The 22,589-nt window shown below is 39.0% G+C and overlaps 1 protein-coding gene across 1 annotated transcript in view; it reads right to left on the bottom strand.

Moving 5' to 3' along the window:
• Window positions 1–22,589, bottom strand: part of MARK1 (microtubule affinity regulating kinase 1) — a 96,673-nt gene that overhangs the window by 40,071 nt on the left and 34,013 nt on the right. The window contains exons 2-6 of the mRNA XM_042452223.1: window positions 12,027–12,230; window positions 10,823–10,876; window positions 8,208–8,256; window positions 6,246–6,311; window positions 1,296–1,366 (exon numbers count right to left, since the gene is read on the bottom strand). Of these exons, the coding sequence (XP_042308157.1) occupies window positions 1,296–1,366; window positions 6,246–6,311; window positions 8,208–8,256; window positions 10,823–10,876; window positions 12,027–12,230 (444 nt within the window). The remainder of the gene's footprint in view (window positions 1–1,295; window positions 1,367–6,245; window positions 6,312–8,207; window positions 8,257–10,822; window positions 10,877–12,026; window positions 12,231–22,589) is intronic.

Raw genomic sequence — 22,589 nt, 5'->3', positions numbered from 1 at the left:
GGGGGATTCCTGGAATCAAACCTCAGCTAATACCAACAGCCCACTGTATTCTTCAATGCTTACTCAAAGCAAAAGAGGGGTCCCAACCACATCATCCTATTTCACAGCAGTTCAGTCTCTTAATAATTGTAGCAAATTAACCATATACATCCCAGGTATTACTTCTTATTATGCCTTAGCTGCAATTTAAGATTAAACTTTTGAAATTACATTTTAAGATCTGTTCACCAGTGGAACACACTCCCTCGGAGAGTGGTGGTCTTTAAACAGAGGCTGGATGCCCATCTGTTGGGGCTGTTTTGATTGTGAGTTCCTGCATAGCAGAAATGGCTTGGATTAGATGGCCCTTGTGCTTTCTTCCAACTCTACGATTCTAAGAAAGCTGAAATCCTTTTGCTTCAAATACTGTATTGTCTATGTTAAAGGTGGAACTCAGGAACTATGTTGATAATTTCTCAATGCAATTATAGTTTTAACAATAGGAAGAAGGATAAATTCTGTAGCTACATTTTAAAAAAATAGGCCAAAAAAAAATAAATAAATTACAGTCCACCACAGCTTCCCATATTTTATACTGAGGAAAATCAGAAATTTTCAAAAGTTAGCTCATTTTTAAATAATTCAACTAATTCTTCCATCCCCTTCTAAATTCACTCTGAGCCAGACATAAAGAGCTAATTTAAGAAATGTCTGTTCATTAGGCATAACAAATCACAACAAAGGTGACATTTCTAAACATTATTCAAGTACACTGTATGTCTATTGTTAAATCCATTTGTATAAGAAAATTATTGGGCAAACACTAGTTAAACTCTGTCCCGTGGGAAGGAAATTTTAAGATTTTGGCTCCCAGTTCTTGCAGCATTTGAGAACAGTGTAATATCAAGCACATAGAAGCCCTTTAAATCTTTATGTAGGGCTCAATGGCACTTACTATCCTATAAAGCAGCCATGATGAACCAAACTTCTCTAAAAGAAAATTAACTGCATATTCATTTTTTAAAGTATTCAGTTTTGAAAGATTTGAAGAAAACTTGTATTACAATCAAATTTAACAAGGTTGGATCCTTTCTTCTTTATGTAAAAGAAAGACAAGCTTTATATCCAATTTACTGGAAATACTTTTAAAGTCAGACTTATTACCTGAAATATGATTTAGGAATTATTACTGTGTTCTGACTTTCTCTCCTTCTCATGTTTAATCCTGAAAACTAACACATTTTTTTTTGGTTGAAGGCACACAGTCTTAAGTTTCCTTAACATACCTTAACAAAGGTATGGACATTTTTTCATACCTGTCTAAATTTTGCACGTGCTTCTTTCTCTTTCATTCTTCCATGAGCAACCAAGTAGTCAAAAACTTCTCCTAAAGCAAAACAAAATAGCATTGCATTGTGCAGGATGAAGTATGATTATTAACAAATCCCTGTTTTAATGTTATTAAGGTTTATAATTATTTAATGAAGAAAGTATCTTTAAAAGATGTTAGGCTATTTACTATTCTCCCCATTGCACACTGGCTCATACTCAAGAACAAACTCTTAAGTCTATGACAAGCATAGGATTTGTGGCCATGGATTGATTTCCTATGATAAAATGAACAGAATATTTTAAGGAAGCCATTGAATTACCATTCAGATATTATTATTGCTAGGAAGGGTAGTTGTCTGTCTTTTTATCAATAAGGACAGTAAGTTATTCTATAACTATGAGTGATCTAATAAATAAACTGATACACAGGGGGTGTACAGACCATCACTTTATGCTGGCCTGCACCTGAACCAGGGCTCAGATAGGGCTGAGCATTCACACACTCAAAGCCCTTACTGCATGCTGTGGGCTGTGTATGAGGGGCATCATAAGGCCATGCTGCAGTGCATATGGCGTCTGTTCTAGGGCACAAATAGGAGCCACATTTTGCGGCTTCTATTTGCATTCGGTTGGGGGCCTGATGTGCGGCTGCCGCATCCCCAACCCAGTGGTTAAAAGGGGTGGCATAAAGCTGCCCCTGAACGGGCTGTCTGTTTAGCCCCTTAGTCCTGCTAACTCTATACTACTGTATATACTCATCTATAAGTTGAAAAATTTAAGCCCAAAAATGGGCTCCAAAATCCTAGGTAGACGTATATGGGTCAGTATGGTAATACTTCTCCAGGAGTATTACCACTCCCTTTCTGCATTCAGTACAAGCTCCTGCTGTTAACGTTTAAAGCCCTCCATGGGCTGGCCCCTCCTTACTTATCAGACCTTATTTCCCCTTACCTTCCCACTAGGGCCCTCCATTCTGGTAGTCAAGGTCTGCTTTCTCAGCCCAGGATTTCCTCTGCCCCATCCCGGATTCGCCCCTTTTCACTTGCTGCCCCTCACTCCTGGAACCTTCTTCCCCCACAAGCAAGAGCCATCACTTCTTTAACCAGCTTCAAAACGGAGTTGAAAACCATCCTGTTCAGAGAAGCCTTCCCAGGCATGGCATCCTGCAACTGCTATTTGATGTTCTTTTGTTGCCTGTTTTATTGAATCATTTCCTGTATTGCTATGTATTTTATATGTATTATCCTACTAGAGAGGCAGGCTAACTCCAACAGGCCTCCCTGGAAGAAGTTTACCCATCCATTTTTTCTTGAGGGGGAGAGACGAGGCCTGGCCTGGAAAGACTAAGAGCCCTCCCCCCGGCCACCATCTTGAGGGGGAGAGATGAGGCCTGGCCTGGAAAGACTAAGAGCCCTCCCCCCGACCACCATCTTGAGGGGGAGAGACGAGGCCTGGCCTGGAAAGACTAAGAGCCCTCCCCCGGCCACCATCTTGAGGGGGAGAGACGAGGCCTGGCCTGGAAAGACTAAGAGCCCTCCCCCCGGCCACCATCTTGAGGGGGAGAGACGAGGGCTGGCCTGGAAAGACTAAGAGCCCTCCCCCCGGCCACCATCTTGAGGGGGAGAGAGGCCTTGAAATTTTTTGTATTGTATTGCAATTTTTACTGTACACCGCTATGATCATTGCGGAATAGCGGTCTATAAATAAAACTTATTATTATTATTATTATTATTATTATTATTAAGAAGCCAAGCCCTCCCTCCAGTCCATCTGCCTTGGTCCAGGCTTCAGAGGTAGAGAAGAACTGCTGGCCCTCATCCCCTTCCCCTCCACCACTCCCTTCTCCTTTTGTGTCGTGTCTTTTTAGATTATAAGCCTGAGGGCAGGGAACCGCCTAATTAAAAGATTGTATGTACAGCGCTGTGTAAATTTACAGTGCTTTATAAATAAAGGTTAATAATAATAATAATAACAACAACAACAACAACAACAGGAGCCCTGGGAAAGCTGTGGTCTGTGTCCCCCTTTTTGCAAGCCATCAGCCATGGGGAAGGTTGTGGGGAAGGGAAGGAAATTTGAGGTTTGTGTCCACATTTTGCATGTCCAGACTGTGACCCTTGGGAGAGGACCATAGAGGGATAAGGAGGGAGCAAAGTGGTGTCCCCCCCCCCCCATTTAGATCCTTTGTGATACTTTGTGATGTGCTCCTGAGTTTGACCCTCGACATCCATGGGTCATGTCAAAATCCATGATTTTACCCCCCAAACCTGCCCTCGACTTATAATAATAATTTAAAAAATAGTTTATTTATATTTCCTGCCTCTCCCAGTTGGATCAAGCTGGGATTACAACCTAAAATACTTCCATAAACGGTCAATAAAACATGACAGTAATAGTTCTTATACACAAGTATATACAGTATTCCTCTCTTAGACTAGAGAAGAATTCATTACTAATTTTATTGAGAAAGTCACATGTCCCAGCCTTGCAAGCATGCCCACATAAAGTACTAGGCTACAAGATTTTTTAACTAGCCTGATTTTTCTGAAATAATTTATCCTACTTTTACAAAAATATAAATATTTGTTAAAGTGCTATCTGCTGGTGGTTGGGACATTTCTATCTAAAGTTTTCCCGGGAGGTGAAAACACACGTTTAAATTCATCACAAGAGACCAAGCGTCTGTTTATAAATATGGTCTTACAAGTAACACCCATTTGTCACTTGGGAGGACAATCTTTATATTGCAACTAGACTTCAGCATCAATGGTACAATTAGAAGAAATGTTCTAGGGTTTTTAGGAGAAAAATAAGTAAAACTCATTTCTTTTTCTTCCCAAGTACAGTACTTTTCTTAATCTTCTGGGTTCCCAGTTGCTGGCTGGCAAACTACTGACACTGCCTGGTGCCTGGGCATGATCAAAATACCTCTGAAGCTCAGAAGTCAAATACAGAAGCCATAGGAGAGGGTGTCAGTAAGGCTTTCTTTCTTGTCTCTCATAAATCGATATATTTTAATGTCCTCTACCTGTGCAGCCCCTATTTATTTTCTGTGTGAAACATGCCCACCCACGGTCAATCTTGAGAAAGCGTGAAAATCCACCATCATTCCCCAGTGCCTGCCCTGTGCTGCAGAACACTAGAGAAACGAAGACTGAAACGAAGTCAGAGAGCAAAATTCAGTGAGAGCCAAACGGTGGGAGCAGAGTAGGATCAGGCTGTTGTTAATCTCATTACTGCAGATCTGAGAATGGATTCACACAGTAAGATTTTTGTACTGCTGTCTACAACACTGTTTTATATGTGCATCTGCGTGCTTGTGCATTTCATATCATTTATTACTTACTCATTTAATTATTCTGCTATTACTCTTAGAATACCTTGTACAAGGGGAAGGGCTATTTTTGGAACTGCTCTAGAGGCGCCCCATTGCTGTTAATGGCGGTCACCCCTCCTCAGATTTCCAAGTCCGCAGATTGACGACTTGGATGGGCGACAATATTCTGTGTTAATTGCCTCAATGTAGTTTATATTATTTGATGTATTTGCTATTTTGTGTTATTCTGTTTGCCATTATTACTATGGCTCATTTTTCATTTTTTTGTATATATTGATTTGGAATGCTTTTGTTATATGCATTGTTTTGTTATCTTTTAAGCAGATATAGCTCAAGATATAGATCAAGATTTACTGTACATTTTGTTTTTGGCCTTTTCAATTCCATTGTTTCAACAATATACTTTATTGTGTGCTTTCAAATTGTTTATGACGTGATTCTAAGTTGAATTTAGCATGAGGTTTTCTTGGCAAAATTTGTTCAGAGAGATTTTACCTTTGCCTGCCTCTGAGGTAGTGGGTTTTCATGGCTGAGTGGGGAATTCAAACTCTGGTCTCCAAAGTCATAATCCAGTACGCAAACCACTACACCACATTGGTTCTCATACACACTATAAAGCAGCCTATATTACTGTACTTGCTAATGGAAGCAATGTGTTTTTAAGACAGAGATGATCAGATAGTGATCAGCCATTCTAACAGCATGGGCAAAGAGTGATATGATGAGGGAAAGCAGTTAGATCATTAAAGCCGGGGGGGGGGGGGGGGGTGCTACAAGGCATTTGATCTTCTCAAACTGTCTCCCAAATCAGAGAGTCTGAGTTTGGTGGCTATACCTCTGGTACTAAACTGAATTATCAGGTTGCAATTGGGAAAACAGCTGTGCAGAGTGTGGTTGTGGATAATAATAATAATAATACAGTAATAATAATAATAATAATAACAATAATAATAATAATAATAATAAATTTTATTTGTGTTTCCCCGCCTCTCCCATTGGATCGAAGCGGGGTTACAGACTAATTAAAAACCATTACACAATCTCATAAAAACAAGATAAATAAACTCCAATATAAAATTCTACAAACTCTATGGACAACATACAGCAGGGTAAGGCAGGGAATCAATCGCTGATCAGGTTTGCATTACAGAAACCTGTCTGAATGAGACTGGGAGAGAAAATCTCCCTAAAATTTGTACACATAGACTCTCCCCATCAAAGATCAAGTGACCTGGGAGTGTATAAGCAGAAATGCAGTAACCTACCATGATTTTATCCCCAAATATGGGATTCATCCCATACTCTTTCTGAGCCACAGACAGCAGTCTTGGGTGCTGCTGCTGCTGCTGATTCTCCTGCCCTAGCTTCATCATCTAAGCTGAGGACAATCTGTTGGAACTGATTCAGGAGCTCATGGCTTCCATTACAACCACTAGTCTATCCCATCTAATATATGTCTCCACTTGTTTAGCAGGGCCCTTTGCCTTTGTTTTTCCATGAGCTGTGCTTCATGCAGCAAATACCAAAAGTGAATCAGATTTGAGATACTGTATTATGCAAACTTTGCCTAAAAACATTTCAGGCAACATTTACTCACCTCCACTGGCATACTCCATTACTAAGTATAAGGTTTTCTCTGTTTCAATAACTTCAAATAATTTAACTGTAAGATTAAAAAAAGTACAATAAATCACCATTTAAGAAGCAAAGAAAACTAAAAACAGCTAGAGACATATTATGTCTTACAATAATATATTTAGTTTCATAATAAATAATAATAAATAAACAATAAAACTTTATTTTTACCCTGCCTCTCTGTCAGAAGACAATCGAGGCGGCTTACAATAAAAAGTCCATACAATACAATGTTAATCAACCAATTACAAATCCACCTAATGGTTGCATTGTCTAGCCCACATTTTACTGGCTTTTTTGCAAGGATACCAATTGGGTCCTTGTCAAACAGCTTGCTGAAATCAAGATACACTACACCCACAGTACTCCTCTTCATCTATCAAGCTTGTAATTCAATAAAAAAAAAGAGATAATAATTTGGCTTGACTTGTTTTTCAGAAAACTATGCTGACTTTTAATAATCACAGCATTTCTTTCTAAGTGGTTACAGACCGTCTTATTAAGTGGTTACAGATTAATGATCTGCTCTAGAATCTTTCCTGGTATTGATATCAGACTGACTGGGCATTAATTATTTGGGTCCTCTTTCTTTTTCTTTTTGAAGATGGGGACATTTGTCCTCCTCCACTCTGCTGTGACCTCTCCTCCTTGAATTCTGAAAGATTATTGTTAGTGGTTCGGAGATTACCTCTGCCAGTTCTTTTAATACTCTAAGATGAAATTCAACTGACCCTGGAGATTTGAACTCGTTTAGAGTAGCCAGGTATGTCTGCACTACCTGTTTTCCTAGTCTATGCAGCATTTCCCTTACTGCATCATCTGCTCCATTTTCCCCACGTTGAGCACTGTTCTCCTTTTCAGAGAAGATGGAGGCAAAGAAGATGTTAAGTAGAATCATAGAATCATAGAGTTGGAAGAGACCACAAAGGCCATCCAGTCCAACCTCCCTGCCATGCAGGAACTCTCAATCAAAGCATACCCAACAGATCGCCATCCAGCCTCTGTTTAAAGACTTCCAAGGAGGGAGACTCCACCACTCTCCGAGGAAGTGTGTTCTGCCTTGTCTCTGTTCCATGTTAGCATTTCACCATTTTCTTCATACAGTGGGCCTATCATTTCCTTGTTTTTCCTTCTGCTACAGACATAACCAAAAAAGCCCCTTTTGTTGTTTTTAGTCTAGCAAGCCTGTGCTCATTCTGTGCTTTAGCTTTTCTGACTTTCTCCTTACATGAGTTGGCTATTTGTCTAAATTCCTCTTTGGTGCTTCCTCCTTTTTCCATTTCTTGTACATGTCCCATTTGAGTCTTAGCTAATAACAAAGGATGGGACAGACTAACACCTCTTTAGTGTTTCTAAAGTCAGTAAAAATTTATAGGATTAACTGTCATCAGGAGTTTGAATATAAGCAAATCTGTTTCCTGTATGGAGAGGAAATTCTTATCTTCTTTTGAGAGAATAATGGCTTGAACTGGGTCTTGTCAGACAAGATGAGAGCCTGCATGCTTTAAGGGCATCTTTAAACCTGTTTGTTCAACTAACAGTATGTTCAGCTCTAAACATGACCTCATCAAATAGTGGGAAACCAAAAAGGTGGTTTTCTGTGGGTTCTATGAATCACCAAAGAACTATATGCATGTCATAGTCTCTATTGTTACATTATTCCAATAATTCCAATAAACTATAAACAATAAACAATAAACTAAATTCCAATGAACTATTTTCTGGAAGAGCAACTGTGACTCCTTCACTTAAGAAACCATGTTTTTGTAAGAAACCAAAACGGCCACTGAATAAAAACCAGAAAGGTACAATTAGGAATTTACTCACAATCTCAGAATTACTGACTACTGGGATAAAAAAGTGAAAACATACAAACAGAAAAAAAAATATCCTGAATAACCAGAGAAAAATGCAAGAATCCTACCAATATTAGGATGGTTCAATATCTTCATTATTCGCACTTCTCGGAATAGCTGTTTGAAAAACAAACAAACTACTAAATTCAATGGTTTTTATACAGGCATATCCTAATTATTTCTGCAAAAGGTGAAGTTCAAGAATAGAAATAGTTTAACACTTAGACCATGTAGGTAGATGTGGCCTGTGAGCTATGTATGGTTCCCATGAGCTTTTAGCTCTCTTCTCCCCTAAAATGTCCCCTAGGAGGCACTGAGGGCAATTCTGCCATGTTTTGACCCCCACAATCTGTGGCAAAACTGTCCCCCATGGGGATGATACTCGGGAACAAAAAATGATTTTTCAGGGGTTACAGGTGTATGTGACCAGATGTGGTCCCCCAATCTACAACATTTTCTCATCTCTGATGTAGAATAACTTTTTATATTGCTTTCAAAGGAACTAAAGTACAACTAACAGTTTGGATCCAATATTACAGACTAGAATGAGAAAGCTTTTGTCCTTTGGATGTTTTGAACTACAATTCAGAATCCTTCCCATTGGCTGTGCCGCCTGGAATTTCTCAAACATTCGGAGGGTCAAAGTCTCGACAGGCTTTGAGTTATGATCAATACAAATCTGCCCAAACATTATGAACTTCATCTAAAATTAATTCTGGTTCTCAACAAAGACTGATCCTATCAATTTCTCAAATTGGTGACTAAGGGCTATTTCACACTACACCATTATTGTGATATGATTCCATTTTACAGTAGTCCTTCCATATCAACAAATTCTTTATCTACGGATTCAACAATCCATGGTTTGAAAGTATTCAAAAAATATATAAATTCCCAAAGGCAAACCTTGATTTTGCCATTTTATGTAACAGACACCTTTTTACTATGCCATTGTATTTAATGGGACTTGAACAGCCATGGATTTTGGAATCCATGTGGGGTCCTGGAACCAAACACCAGTAACTGCCATGACAACACTCAATCCTGGTCTTCGTGAGGCACTAGAGCTCTGTGGCAGAGAATTCTAAATACCACTATGTAAACTGCAAATTCCAGGATTCTGTTAAAGTGGAACCAGAGCATGGCTGTTAAAGTGGAACCAGAGCACTATAACTTAACAACAAGTAAACACATCAGAAATAAGATACTTTTTCCAGTACAGTAAAATGAGCATTTCATATAAGAGTATTAAAAGATATATCACACTCTTCTTCAATTAGGCAGTACCACTCCATAGTAACAAAAAGATGACTACAATATTTTGTAGGTCAAGAGCTTCACAAAAAGATCTTGTTCTCATTTTTAATATGCAGTAATGAGAAAGTTTCTTGGGTGATTGTTCCTGGTAAACAATTGAAAACTCTGCCATATTGGCAGGAGACAGGGACCAATAATCACTGAACATTTTAATTTTTTTAAAAAATATTTTTGATTCCAGCAGCTAAGAAAAGGTGTTTTCCCTGGACTCAGAGGGAGAGAAGTGTAGCCAGGCACCGCATCATTTGGGTCTGATTTCAGCAGCTGAGGAAAGGCTCTCCTTCCTTCCCAACTGCCATGACTCTGGCCTCTGAGGAAGAGAACAACAGCCAGCATGTGCTGGACTTAATCCCATCTCCACTGCCATCCCCTTTTCCTTGTGTATCACATCTTTTTAGACTGTAATCCCAAGAACAGGAAACTGTCAAATTAACAGTTTATAAATTGTTATGTGAGCCTTTTTTAAAATAAATGCTATAAAAAAACAAAGAAATAGAACTTTACTAGGGCTGCTTTGGGCTCTGCTTAAAATTGCCCATGAGACATATCAGCGCCTTGAAGAAAGCTGTTTGGATGCACCAGCTGAACACAGAGATTAGCTCTTATTGCATTGAGTGTCTCCACACAGCCATCAAATGGCTGACAGACCAACAGAGGTAAACTATTTATCAAACAAGTGCACAGCCCACAAACTAGAACAGCTACCAAGTGGAAGCTGTCCCAGGCAATATTGTGAGATATGCATCTGTATGATAACTGGACTCAGGTTCCTCAACAATGGCTTCAAATGGGAAGGAAAACAAAGCATTTTTCAAAGGCAGGAAAGTTTGTTTTAAAATTCTGTTAAAGAAACAGAATTGATGTCATTATAAAAAATTCTATCATGTTTTCAGACACATGTTATTCAGTGTCTCTCTCCATGGACAAAGCTTTGTACTTCAGTAAAAAGCCTTTTCAAAGGCACCTTACAAACATTTACAGTTGTAAATACAGCTATAAAAGAAAGCTAACTGATCAAAGAAATCAAAATTTAAAGGTGACTAAAGTAGTCTCAGACTTCTTTCAAAAAACCTGTGAGTCATCCCACCACTTCTGGTCACTTCACTGTAAATTTGCTGGCAGTGTCACAGGGCTAGAAACAGAGCTCATTCTCCAAAATATTCCAATGCTGGAATGTAGGTCAAGCAACTCACCACCCACTCCAGTCTTACATCTCAGTTGTAAACCATCTCTCAATGACTCAGACACATCATGTAAACTATTTTCAGTTCAATTCAGTTTTCCTGTAATAATAATAAAAATCCCTTAAAGGAAAAATAACTTTTTTTTAATTACATGGGCCAAATTATTTTTAAAAATATCTTACCTTTTGTAGGCTGGTAGGATTTAACTGTGTTTTGTCTATTATTTTCACAGCAACCTAAGGACAGAAAGGAAAGAAAGCAACTATTGTCAAAAATAAAGCTTACCTTTTCTTTAAAAAAAATGCAAGTAATGTGTGTTTCTTGTACTGGTATTGCCTTCATTTTGATATAGCACTAAATCATGATTTAAGGCTACATGAACAAGAGTCATACATTCCCTTTTCCTTTCTTCTGGTGAAGTTTACACTTTCATTTTTAACCATTCATGTTCACCACTACTCTGCTTACCATCTCTCTAAACATGAACAGACTACAGAAGTCTTAATTATGATCTACTGTACCACAATTTATAATTATTATTTCTAGCTCAATTCAATGTGGGGAGAAACTTAATTTCTATCAAGGGCAACTGACCCACATGGCAGAGCAGCAACTTCTGACTTTTAATGCTGGATCTCAGCCAGCCCTACTTTCCATACTTTCAAAGCTACCCTCATCCCTCAGATCTCTCTGACACTCCCATTTCCACACATTTCTGCCACTCTGCCTACTCTGTGTCTGCTATAGCCCCCTCTGTCATCTCTGTTATCCCAGCAACTGGGATGTGAGGAATAAAGTATTTCAGAATAATTTTATTTTCACCTATGTGTATTTCTGTAAACAGAACCAGAGTTTGTAGATAAAAATCTCAAGACAAAGAATGCCATCAAAATACCCCACCAAATATATTCCACTTTTTGAGAAGATACAACTGGATGTGACATGAACTGTACTGAACCTCAGAAACTGGTGAGGTTCACAACTATTTAAAGAACAGTGTGCATCAACAAGAGAAGGGAGATGAACTCTTTCTTTGCCCCTCATTTTCTTCCTGAAATCATTTTTAACATTCTTTCTCCTAATTGGGATTCCTTCTAATCTTAAACGCACAGAGGAGAAAGACAGCTAAATATTTCATGAAGCAACTTTTCACTCTTTCCCCACCATGCCCATCTTACACTTTAAAATGTCTCCATACTAATCCCATCATTTCAGACAAACTTATGCGAGTCCCAATTCTGTACACAAACCTGCCACAATGGCTCATTTGGCTCTAAGTAAAGCCTGTCACATTTGTTGCAGGAGAATCATGTTCACTGCAGATAGGCAAGAGAGAACAAGGTAACACAGGCTATTGTTACCAAACAAAGCAAATAAAATGCTTACCTCTCTACCAGTTAGAACATGTCTAGCCAGCTTTACTTTAGCAAAATTTCCTTTTCCTATTGTTTTTAGTAAGCGATAATTCCCAATATGAGGGTGGTCTTCATTTGTAGATGTAACTGAGTTTCTGCAACGAGGTATGTTTTGTCTGCTACTTGATTTTGTGGGCTGGACATGGGGCTCAGTATATCCATCAACGGAAGTGTGCTGTAAGATAAAAACAATGACAAAAATGCAAATGTTAATTTATATCTGAATTGTGAGTTATAAAGAAAGTGTACTATAACAATAGAATGACCCACTTCACTGTGCAACTGGGTGAGTAAACCAGCTTACACATTAAAGAAAGCTCTCTCTATAATTATATTCAACCTTTTATTTCGCAGCTTATTTCCTAATTGCTTTCATGTTTACCCTACAAATGAAACATTATCAAAACTGAACTGAAAGCCAATGAAATACTTTTCCTTATTTATACTTTCTTTTGAAAAAAATGACTTTTTGCACTTTCTGTTTTAGCTGGTAATTGAGTTTCACTTAAATATTCCTTCAATCAATTTGTTCATCCCAAGAAGTCACAGACTAGCAGAGATAAATAAAATTTAAGGGGAAGTTTCAAGTCAGTAGCAGAAAGCAATGTTGCTATTAAGCATTTATCTCTCCCCTTCTTGTCCTACAAATATATATTAAATCTATCATATTTAAATATGCAAATATATTTTTAAGAAAGTTGAAAATTTTAAGCATTACCATAAAATTGGATTTATTTTGCTACTAACTTTTTGACTTCCGTACATGTGAACAACAACAACAACAGCAACAACAAGAATTTAGAAGCACATTCTGCTAAAAGAAGCAATGACACCAATACAAAATTCTATAAAGGCATCAAGAGAAAGAAGCCAGTCTAGGACACAAATGGACTCTTAGATAACCATGAAACTAAAGGGACTGTAAAGAAGGATAAAGAAACTATAGAGAATCTGAATGAATTCTTTGACTTTCTCTTTGTTGCTAAAAATACAGCAAGGGAGAAATTAGCCTAGAGTAAAAGTTCCAGGAAGGGAGAATGAACATATGTGATGAACAGTACAGATTGAATCTTCTTTATGTGAAATGCTTGGGATCAGAAGTGTTGGGCATTTCAGATTTTTTTTCAAATTTTTCAATATTTGCATATACATAATGGGATCCACACCTAATCATGGAATTCATTTATATTTCATATATACCTTATACACATAGTAATTACAGTGGGCCCTCGCTATCCATGGGAGATACAGTGGGCCCTCGCTATCCATGGGGGATCCGTTCCAGACCCCCCCCCCCGATATCAAAATCCACGCATGCTCAAGTCCAAGACACAGAGCCATGCCGCCATTAGGGAGAATGGGACTGGAGTCCCCCTCCCTCCTCCTTTCCCTCTCCTATTCCCACCTTCCTTACCCTTCCTTCCTTCTTATCTCCCCCCTCCCTCCCCTGATGAGGCCTCTGCCTGGGCTTGGTTTGGAGGTGGAGGCTGGAGCCCAATCAGCCGGAGGGACCCGGGGCCAGGGCTGGGGCTTGAGCCTCAGAGCCCCAGTCCCGTGGCCCAACTGTCAGAATGGAGTCTCTGGACTCCAAGACCCGAGAGCCAAGCCCTGGTGCTGGTTCCTTCCAGCAAACAGGGCTCCAAATCCAGGCACCACCCCCAAAGCCAAATCCCATTGGCCGGAGGGAGCCAGTGCCAGGGCTAGGGCTTGGGTCTCAGAGCCCAAAGGCTCCATTCCAGGAGTTGGGCCTGGGAACAGGGGCTCTAAGATTCAAGCCCGGGCCCCCGTCCCCTCCAGATGACTGGGCACCAGACTGCCCCCAAAGCAAAGATGGGCCAAACAGAGAGGCTTCCAAATGCTTCAGGGGTGTGGTGTTTAGATGACATATGCACCTGAAGCAGCCAGAAGCCACTCCAAAGCTGTCTAAGGCAGCCCAAAGCCACCAGCCAAAGGAGCAGATTTAAAGCACCTCTGCCGGCGGCCCATTTGCGACCATGGCAGTGACCCATTTCTAAAGTGGGCCATCCGGCTGTCACAGTCCCAGAGCCATTGCGGCCAGAGAAGCCAAAGATCGTTCCTTCCAGGCCATCTCCTCCGGCCCCTAGAAAAAAAGATGAACTAAGTGGAGACATGTTAGAGGAATATACATTTATGTGTGGTATAGGGAAAATATATAAGGAGAAGCTTCTCTACTCTCACAACTCTATCCAGGGCCATCTATTGAAGCTCAGTGGTGGGAGGTTTTGTACAGGTAAAAAGAAGTACTTTTTTACACAGCACAGTGAAATTACTTGCTGCAAGATGCAGTTTTGGTTGCCAGTTTGGAGAGCTTTAAAAGAAGATTGGATAAACTGATGGAGGATGGGAGCTGGCTATTAGAAAAGATGGTCATGTGCCACCTCCATTATCAAAGGTAGTATGCTTCATGAGTTGCTGGGGTCTGTGAAATAGAGGCTGCAGTTGCATTTACATGCTTCTGGCAGGCTTCCCAGAGCTAACTAATTCTGAACCAGATGCTGGACTTGATACTGTAGTTCTTTGGTCTAATATCCAACATGGCCCTTATATTCTCATGCAAAGGTGATAACCAAGATTCAATGTGGTAATTTGTTAAATTTATTTTCAAGTCTGCAAAATACATTACAGTGAAGGCACAGGATACAACATTTCTATGAATCTAGTGAGGGGAGTTCCAACCCCAAAAGCACTCCTGTACTCTCATGCGTTGAATGTCAAGCACCAATGTCATATGTCAATGTATTATTAATGCATGCTGAATTCCTAATGCATCTTCCTTATCTTGTCACACAAGCAGCTTTTTTCACTGCTCAATCTGCATTTCTTTTTATGAGGGATTCCCCTCCAAATTGTTGATACTGTTTTAAACTAGACAAATGAGTCTGATGCACTGATTCCTATGTCATGTATTCCATCATGATCATTCTGCGGAATGTTAATATTTTCAGTAACATAACATCTTTATTTTGACTAGGGTTTGGCTTTAGCTGTTGTGCAAACAGTTGTGTTTGTTATTTGAACAGCAATTGTTTGCCAAAAAGATTGGTGAATAAAACAAAAAAGTCAGGGTAGCCCCTGTTTTATGACACAAGATTTTGTTTCAGTCAAGGTTTTGCAGCAGCATAATATACTATTATTTTTATTGATCCTTAGAGGAAATGGAAATTTGGGGAAATAAATGTTATAGAGTTGGTAATGAATACTACACATTATGCGAAGTCCCTGTGGGATGTTAAATCTACCTGAAGCAATAAATAAATAAACACAATGTGAGAAATGGGGTGTGTTTTTAGTTTTGGCAGTTGGTTGTTCTTCATGCAATTAGGCATTTGAAAACTAGTGTGGTATTATGGTTAGACTGCCAGACTGAAACTTTAGTGATCCAGATTCCAGTCCTTCACTTAGCCATGAAAATTACTGAGTGACCTTGTTCCAGTTCCACTGTTTCTCAGCTTGACCTACCTCGCACAATTGGGAAGACCAAGTTGGAAGGGGAAAAGCTTTGAGTTCTTTGGAGGAAAGGAAGACTATAAATACATTTGAGGATACTATTCAAGGAATCAAATTCTGCACAATGCCTGATAGTTTTATGTATCCTCCAGGACATGCCAAGTGTTTTTTTTTAAAAAAGAATGAATACAATGACATAGGCTGTGTCTACAATGCAGAATTAATGTAACTTGACACCACTTTAATTGCCATGCCTCAGTGCTATGGAATTCTGGGATTTGTAGTTTTCTGAGGTATTCACCCTTTGTTAGAGAACTATGGTGCCACAACAAACAATAAATCCCAGGATTCCATAGCACTGAGCCATGGCAATTAAAGCCATCTCAAATTGTATCAATTTTGTAGTGTGGCAACAGCTATGCTGAAACTATCCCTAATTAAGCAATAGTAAGATGATATCCTGGATTTCATTCTGCCATTGTTTGCTTATGGATGGCTTCAACATACTATTATGATAACTGTTCTTACAAGCAACTTTCCAAGCCTCGCTCTTACCACAGTTTTAAAATACAGTCCGCTCTTCATATCCGAGGGGGTTCCATTCTGGACCACCTCCCCCCCCCCACAGATGCCAAAAACTGCAGGATCTCAAGTCCTGTTGGTTTTAATGGGGGTGCGGCCATGTGCATGTCCTGCCACTGGAGTGAATCGGGTGGGGCATCCACGGATGCTCAGATCCACAGATGGCAAGCTCGCAGTTGGGTCGGGCAGACTGTAAAACATAATTTCCAAAAGTTCTCAAAAGGTTAATGGAGGAGGGGGAACAGCACAAACGTGGGCTTACTGGGATCAGTTTCTTGGTGTAGTCTGACTTATGAAGAACCATGTTGTTACAGACAGAGAAAGTGACTAGGAAAGTCCTCTGGAGACAATGTCAAGTATTATTCCAGTCTTCCATGAATGTGACAAATGACCTATGGTGTGTATTATGGCATACTGGGAAACTGGTGACCTCAAAATGATCATCCATGTATTTATGAAAGCTTTTAAGCAGAGCCCTTTAAACAAAACTGATGACATTAAAATGTAGAAGCTCCTGAGATAAAGCTGAAGAAAACTGTAATGACCACGGAAAAGCATGCAACTGTACAGACAAGATAAACAAAGTATCTTCTTCAATTGGTATTGGTCTTTCAACAAGCCGAAAAGCTAAAAAGCATAATCATAAAACAATATTATTATATCTAGGGAGACACACCAAAAATTACATGCAACTACATTCAAGATTCATTCCTAAATATCACAAAGAAGTAATCCTTACATTGCATGCAGCTTGGCCATACTTTATCTTTTTGTCAGTAAGCAACACTCCACTACACTATAGCTTTGAGATTCCTACATTTCATGGAAAACAGCACTGAAATGACAGACTGATCAGAAAAATAAAACCCCCAAAAAACATAATGACCCACTCAGTAGTGACCAGTCCATTTTTATTTCATGTATTACAACACTCAGTGATACTGCCAAGAAATCTTCTTGCAAAACAGATATGAAGAACATCTCAACTGCTCCCAGATTATGGAACGGCCTGCTGGATAAGATCCATCATATAACCACCTTAAACAGCTTCAAAAAAGCTGTTAAGACGGAGCTCTTCTGGCAGGCCTTTCCCGAATAGATACCCAGTCACTAAAAAGAATATCTAATTGTTGGAGCTGACCTTTTGCTGTATCTACTGTTATTATATTGTTTTAAATTATGTTTTATATTGCAATTGTTTAACGGTATTTTAAAGTGGTTAGGAATGTGGGGTATGGATTGTGTATTTTAATGCTGTAAGCCGCCCTGATTGCGATGTGCAGAGCGGCGGGATAAAAATTGTTGTTGTTGTTGTTGTTATTATTATTAAATAAACAGAAAATAATTACCATTTCAACAGCAAGAGATTGACTTACAGACTAACATTTGATAAATTGCCAGTTAATATTTTAATTCTGGGGACTTTGCAAGAAAAATGGTTAAACATTCAATTATTAGAGCTAGCAAAAATTATTAGAGATGCTGGATTACTCTTTTGACAAGCATGTGTATTTTTCATTGATTTTATGCCCCTTTGGGCAGATAACAGGTAGACTTCATCAAATCTGAAGATACAGTAAAAAGTTTTTCAGAGTATTGTACTCATAATTGTGATATGTGGCATAATGGTTCCATCTTTGATAGCTTCACTGAAAACTATCAAAAGATGTGAAACAGTATGGTCTACTCCTTTAGAATTAGTGCCCAGTGAATAACACAGTCAGGCCTATCCTGTTTCAGAGGTTCTGTAAAAAGATAATGCTTTGAGAGGAGAATGTCAATTTTGGCAAGGGCAGAATTTTGTTCAGTACTGAGTTTTTACCTCCTCCTTGAGCTTCTTCTGCTCAAGGATACCAGTACTTGAGATAACAGAGGAAATGGTCTCTGACTCAGCTGCACATAATGCATAGGATAAAAGTAGCAGGTAATACATTCCTATTTTGAATACCTTACACAGACACCGAATCATTATAGACCAACTGATAGGCTAAACCATATCTACTCAGAGAAAACACATCTTTATTTCAAAGTGTAACATGTATCAACTTGCACATATTATTTAACTGTCATGATACTCTTATAAGGAGAAATACTGTTAAGCCCTAAATGCTCCTCCCCTATTGAAATTTTTAAAGTTTTACATTCACAGACTGTGAATCTGTCTGAAAGGATCACTAATAACTGGCTGATCAAATATTCTATATTTGTGGTTATGGGAAAGAAAGCTTTATCCAAAAGCAAGCATCTTGAGACAGCCAACAAGGAGCACTGGGAGGAAGAACAGCTCATCTGCATATCGTTCCCAGCAGCCTTTGCTGAATTCACTGTGTATTCTAGATTACGTGTGTCACCAAGCTTTTTGAACCTGCAGTGCACATCTTGAGGAACAGGCAGTTATATTCTAAAGACTTACTACAATCTAAAAAGGGGAGAAATATTAACCACAGGCATGGAGACAGAAGGATCTGTAGTCATCTACAAACTGGTCACTCCCTTGGAAGAGAAGGTTAGCACACTTCAGCAACATTACTGACACTCTTCAGTACATCAGAGAACATGAAAATTTCCTGGATAGAACAAGGGGAATTGATTTTACCAAATCAACAGGAAGAAACTGCTAAAGAAAATGAAGTGGATTTGAAGAATCATTGAAGAAGTACCCTGAATGACAGTCACAGTCAAGAGCAGACCATACACATGGGATTCAGAACTGCTCCAGCTATGCAAACACTAGGAAGATAATGGTGGTAAACATGCCCAAACAGAAGACCATCAACGAGAGACACTGCAAGCCAAGGAAAGTGTCAGCTACTAACTGCATCAAGAAGAAAAGAAATGTGTTGGTGGTAGGTGGGACTCACTGCTCAAGGCTATAGAGGGATCCATGTGCCAGCCAGACAAGATGAATTGGGAAGTGTGTTGTCTCCTTGGTGTCCACATTTAGGATGTTACTGACAACTTGCTGAAGGTCATCAAGAACACATAAGTACCCCTTTACCCTTTTTCATGTGGGCACCAATGATACTTCAAAGAACACACTGACCAGATTACCTTGGACTATGAAACTTTGGGAAGGAAGGTGAAGGGTTTAGAAACACAGGTGGTGTTTTTGTCAGTTTTTACCAGTGAAAGATAGAGGACAACTCAGGAACAGAAAGATACTGCAAGTGCATGACTGACTATGCATATGGTGTTGGTGCGATAGGTTTGCCTTCTGGGACCATGGTCTTCATTTTTTAAGTGAAGGACTACTGGTTACCAATAGGCTGCACCTCATGAAGATTGGGAAGAATATCTTTAACAAAAGCATGGCAAAACTGATCAAGAGGGCTTTAAACTACATCTTTGGGGAACTGAAGATGATAGCTCAAACATATATCCAAAAACAAGTGCTTAACAAAAAGATGTGAATTGTACAGGAGAAGCTGAGGGAGAGAATGAGCCAAAGTAAAACTCACAGTAAAATAAAAATGTGAACAAACAAGGCTTTACATATCTATATACCAATGCACACAGGTTGGGAAACAAACAAGACGAGCTTGAAGTTCTAGTGTAAGAAGGTAAATATGACTTTATAGGTGTGACAGAAACTTGGTGGAATGACTCCCACGACTGGATTATAACAACTGAAGAATACAATCTTTTCAAAAAGAACACAAAAAGAAAAGCAGAGACAGTAGCATTATATGTCAAAGATAAATTAACTTGTACAGAAATCCACATGATTGATCAGACTAGACAGTTAAGAGCATCTGGGTAAAGATAAATGAAGAAAAAAATTAAAAACATTATTGTGGTAGGAGTTTACTACAGGCTACCAAACCAAGTGCTTTTCAGAAACAAATCTCAGAAATCTCCAAGAAGCAAGTCATGGGGAACTTCAATTATCTTGATATCTGCCAGGAGACTAACTCTCCTAAGCATAGGCTCTCCAATAAATTCTTGATGTGCCTTACAGATAGTTTTCAATTTCAAGAGAGAAGACGGATTTCAAAATCCTAAACATGATCCTAATCAACAGGAAAGAAGAGGGGTTACTGGAGTCAAAGAAGTTGGTACCATAGGGGGAAGTGACCATGTAACAATAAAATTAATGACTGTGGGACAGGCCAAAGAAGAGTACAGCTGGGGTTTCACTTTATTGCTTTGATACTTGTGATACTTAATATTCTGAGTTGTAAATATTTTGTTAATAACAGACTTTAACACTGGAGAAAATTTATTTTGTTTTAACCAGTAGGGGAAGCACTGTTGCTGTTATTAAATAGTTACTTTTTTTACTTTCAATTTTCTGTATTTTATTTATGCATTGTGGTAGCCATTGGCTAGAAGCAACAAAGTTTGTGAGAAAACATGCTTTCCTGGCATTTGTAAGGTTGAGAAGACAATTTTAAAATGAGGAGGCAGGTGGTAATGATACAAAATGGCACACAAAAATTGGGAGAACTTGCCTAGTTGACAGTAACTTTAGCTGAAGACATCAAGCAGAATGCAATGAAATATCATTTCCAAGTTTTCTCTATGGGGAATGTTTTTTAAAATTACTACACTGGGACCTTGGTATCCACAGGAATCTCTTCCAGACCCACGGTGGATACCAAAATCCACAGATACTCAAGCCTGCATTGTCCCCAATGGAGGCATGTGTACACAGCCACACTGCCATTAGGGACAACAGGACTTCAGGTGAGGTCCCATTGTCCCTAGTGTTGGTGCAGCCATGTGAATGTGCTGACATCATGGGCTTGCCATTCACGGATACTCAGATCCACAGATGGCAAGTCCACAGATACTGAGGTCCCACTGCATGTGCCTACCATAACTAAGCATGCATAACAACATTTAAATTAAACCTTGTAATGTCTGGAAAAGATAAATATCTGTAGGATTTATCACTGGTAGCAATTGGAGAAATGGACTTACATCAATAGGTGGAAGGGACTAGTAAGTCGTGTCAAGACTGGCCTGAGGAACAGCAAAAGCTAGAAACATGTACATATGTTCTCAAACCCATCGTGTACGAGTACTTACAGTAACTTTATCACTTCTTCTGTTGCTGAATGTTTGCTGTGTTATAATACCTAGTCTATAGATTTATTAGGGAGAGATTTTTCCAGGTGCAGAAAGAAAAAAAACAGAAGGAGGAGTCAGGCAATTTGAGTGCAGACAGTTATCTGCCTCTTCGCAGCTGCTCTCACTATTTACAAAGAGGGAGGGTAGGAGTCAAGGTCAGGCTGGTACCTTGAGTTTCTGTACTAATTGGACTCTGTAACTTTAATGCTTTTGAGCCACCAGTAAAGACTTACTGAGAGTGCTATCAGTGTCCTTCTTTAAGAAAATGGACTACAACTGTGGCACTGGTACATGTGCATTCTGCACTTCTCACATGCCTTACAGCTAGATTTGAAGATTGAGATATACATTCAGCTCATTCATGATGTAAATGATGTACGTGTGGAAACATGGGGTTTTATAAAGTTGTAATCTTGCACTTCTACTTACATATTGTGGCCTCAGTCCTTGTTAGGACTCCTTAGCAAAGTTTTTTTTAAAGACAGATCAACTCAATCATTGCCCCCTAGTTCTGCCTACAAATATGGAAGTCCTAAAATTATGTCATGATGAATGCATCTCTCTACCTATCTAATGACTCATGTAATTAATTATTCTCTACCATTACAAGAACAAACATTAATTAAAAAGCACTGACTCAGATCCATATATCTCTTTTGTGACCAGTAAGGCACTTCTACAAACCCTATGGAACTATTTTCACTGTGCAATTCCATACTACAATCCCAAAGCCACTTTAATTTCTTAAGTAGAACTTGGAAGAATTCAGCTGGCTATGGCAGGGAGAATAAGGCAGGAAAGCCCTACTGGAAGGGGGCAGGAACCAGGGAAGCCCAATCATATGAGAAGAATCCCACTCAATAATCTCTGCATCAAATTTTAATTTAGGACACAACTGTTATGGTGGTAAACAATTGACCCTAAAGTATACTTCTTCATAGATAATTGGGCAGTTGCTGGAACAGCCTTCCTTACTGAGAGTCTCTCCAAATGTCCTAAATTAAAACTCCAGCCCCAGCCAGCATGGCTGAAGATCATAGTGATTGGAGTTGTAGTGCAAAACATCTGGAAGGACTCACAGCAGAGAAATTGTAGCTAGAATATTTACAAAATTAACAACTTAATTAATGTAGGCATGTAAACCAAGTTTTATAGCATTATTTCAGCAAGGTGGAGATGAATGAACATAGAAACATTCATAAATGTAAAACACTGATCTAAATGCAAAAACAAAAGGAAATTTATTTCTTCTCCCAGTCCAAAAATGGAGCACTATGAATACTTTTATAATTTATGAGTGTTTACAAGAACTATTTCATATATAAAAGCATGCTTCTCCTTGAAACCATACTAGTAATCTGTAAGAGAGAAAAAGCCATTACCTGGGTACATTATAAGAGTATAGAATGTC

The sequence above is a fragment of the Sceloporus undulatus genome, chromosome 1 (assembly GCF_019175285.1).
Source record: "Sceloporus undulatus isolate JIND9_A2432 ecotype Alabama chromosome 1, SceUnd_v1.1, whole genome shotgun sequence".
Classification (NCBI taxonomy): Eukaryota; Metazoa; Chordata; class Lepidosauria; order Squamata; family Phrynosomatidae; genus Sceloporus; species Sceloporus undulatus.
This window is presented reverse-complemented; position numbering and strand designations above follow the sequence as displayed.